The following is a 2,839-nucleotide window of genomic DNA, read 5'->3' as shown; positions in this document are numbered from 1 at the left end:
AAACTCCAGGCTCAGATAGCTTCACTAGTGAATTCTACCAAACATTTAAGGAAGAAATAATACCAATTCTACATAAAATATTTCTGAAAATAGAAGAGAACAAAATAATTCCCAACTTATTATTTGAGGCCAGCAATAATTTGGATGGTTTGGCTGGTATGTTTGGCCTAAATTTCTCAGTAGGATTTGGCTGTAGCAGAAACCCTTTGTTAAGCATGGGGAAGAATCTGCTCTAACTTCTCTGCTTGGGTAGAAAACCAGGAATTTTATTCATACTGCATGAGAATCCTAATGGGTAAGAAGTTGGCTCAGATGTTTTAGCAACCCTGAGAGCAAGGCAAGGTCTCCGGGGGGCGGGGGGGGGGGGGGGGGGGGGGGGGGGGGGGGGGGGGGGGGGATGCAGCTATCAGTTATGTGGTTGAAGCAGGACAGACACCTCTGCACACAGTACCAAGGTAGAGGATGTTCAGGATGCCAGCAAATTATCTCACATTATTTGGGATCGTAAGACCCATGATGTGTGAACTAATTTATGAGCTGAGCACTGGGCCATGCCACACTTGAGAAGGCCTCCCCCTAAGAGGGTCTGACATAATAAAGGGTGGTCCTGAGGCAGTGCTAGACAAAGGGTCATTATCATTAAATCCATCCATGGAAAGTTGAGAGCAGCATCCAGGAAAACACTGCCAAGGACTGGAAACCAAAAAGTAGACAACCCTGTGTCAGAAATGTAGGTAGACAAGAAAATTGGAAATGGAAGAACAAGGGAGGAACAAAGTAAAGTGTTGAGGAGAGTGATATAGTCATACTTTTTGTAAATGTAGCTCTAGTGATGATGACAGAGAGACACAGACCAGAAGACCTAAGTGGAAATCTTTTTTGCAAGAATCCAAGCAAGAGAAGATAAATGCCTAAAATAAAATATAATGTGGAGAAATTGTGAGTTTATGAGACATGTTTGAGATAGATTAAAAGAATTTAAGGAAAATTTTGTACATAAATTAATTTTCCCAGGACCCTATCTCTAGGTGAGCAGTCAAAATTAAATTTCTGAAATTATATTTAGGATCAGAACCTGAAATTTCAAGCTTCCACTAAGATACCTAACACCATGATACCCAGTCAGAAAGAGCCACCCATCCTTTATAAATCCTCATTACAAAATTCCTTACTTTCTCTTCTATTGCAGTCTGTGAAATCCTTCCACATGTTATTCAATTCATTCTCAAACAACTCATGATTATCATTTTAATGGGTGAGAAAATTGAGGCTCAGAAGTTTTCATAATTTCTCCAAAACCCATCATCTGTAAATGGTGGACTCAGAACTCAAAACCAAAGTTCTGCTCTCTTTCCACTATACTGTATCAGAAAAGTCCACTAAAGACTTAGATGACCTTACAGAAGAAATCTAGACCAGATGTATGGATAGGTCATTATCAACATAGAGATGATACTAACTTCTATGTACCAAGAGCTGGAAATAAATAAATAAAACACAGACTCGGCTCTTAAGGAACTAAGAGTTTTGAAAGAGAATTAAACAAGTAAACAATTTCTGTTCTATAACCTCAGATATGCACTCTTTAAAAATTATTTTACCTAAATTTAGTAATAAAAAATATAAGTGTATTTTATCTTTACTTACATCTTGACTCAGATTTTGAAGACTGCTTCCCATCACTCTTTGATCTATCTGGATCTGGATCTGGATCATCTGGTTCCTTCATTTCTTCTGAAAGTGCAAAATTGAGATAGAGAAAGGGGCAATGCTGTAAAAATAGAAATGAATGGATTTTTCCTCCAACAAATTCCCCACAAGTACCAATCACCATGTGTGTTGATAATCCTATGTTTGCACAGTATCCAAGATGATCCACCAGCAGGAGGGCACAGCCACCATCAAAGACCTCAGTGAAAAAGCAAATTATAATCACAGATGTCCTTTCTCCAGGCGAACTTATCATTGTGGGGTGCAGAGGTGTCATTGTGGTTTTCCAGAGGTCTGCATGAAACACACCATCCAAGTACATCTTTCTCCAAATGCTCCACCACTAAAATTAACCCTCTGCCATCATTCATTTGGTTCATCCCTCCCTCTGCTTCTTCCCATTATCAAATTCCCCTGGAGTTACTAATCAATTTCAATCCTAAAATATTTGTTGGACATACCTATTATGTATTAAGTCTTATGTTATATGCTAAATTACAATACTGAACAAGAGAAATATGATCCCTAATTTTATGAAGCTGGTTATTTANATTAAAAGAATTTAAGGAAAATTTTGTACATAAATTAATTTTCCCAGGACCCTATCTCTAGTTGAGCAGTCAAAATTAAATTTCTGAAATTATATTTAGGATCAGAACCTGAAATTTCAAGCTTCCACTAAGATACCTAACACCAAGATACCCAGTCAGAAAGAGCCACCCATCCTTTAAAAATCCTCATTACAAAATTCCTTACTTTCTCTTCTATTGTAGTCTGTGAAATCCTTCCACATGTTATTCAATTCACTCTCAAACAACTCACGATTATCATTTTAATGGGTGAGAAAATTGAGGCTCAGAAGTTTTCATAATTTCTCCAAAACCCAGCATCTGTAAATGGTAGACTCAGAACTCAAAACCAAAGTCCTGCTCTCTTTCCACTATACTATATCAGAAAAGTCCATTAAAGACTTAGAAGACCTTACAGAAGAAATCTAGACCAGATGCATGGATAGGTCATTATCAACATATAGATGATACTAACTTCTATGTACCAAGAGCTGGAAATAAATAATTCAAACACAGACTCGGCTCTTAAGGAACTAAGAGTTTTGAAAGAGAATTAAACA

The 2,839-nt window shown here is 37.5% G+C and overlaps 1 protein-coding gene across 1 annotated transcript in view; it reads right to left on the bottom strand.

Moving 5' to 3' along the window:
• CFAP44 (cilia and flagella associated protein 44) overlaps window positions 1-1,729 on the bottom strand; it is a 139,754-nt gene extending 138,025 nt beyond the window's left edge. Inside the window, exon 1 of the mRNA XM_008574819.1 lies at window positions 1,648-1,729. Coding sequence (XP_008573041.1) covers window positions 1,648-1,729 — 82 coding nt within the window. The remainder of the gene's footprint in view (window positions 1-1,647) is intronic.
• Between the last annotated feature and the right edge of the window lie 1,110 nt (window positions 1,730-2,839).

This window comes from Galeopterus variegatus, unplaced genomic scaffold (genome assembly GCF_000696425.1).
Source record: "Galeopterus variegatus unplaced genomic scaffold, G_variegatus-3.0.2 Scaffold1110, whole genome shotgun sequence".
NCBI lineage: Eukaryota > Metazoa > Chordata > Mammalia > Dermoptera > Cynocephalidae > Galeopterus > Galeopterus variegatus.
The sequence above is the reverse complement of the archived record's forward strand: the minus strand, read 5'-3'. Positions and strand labels throughout refer to the sequence as shown.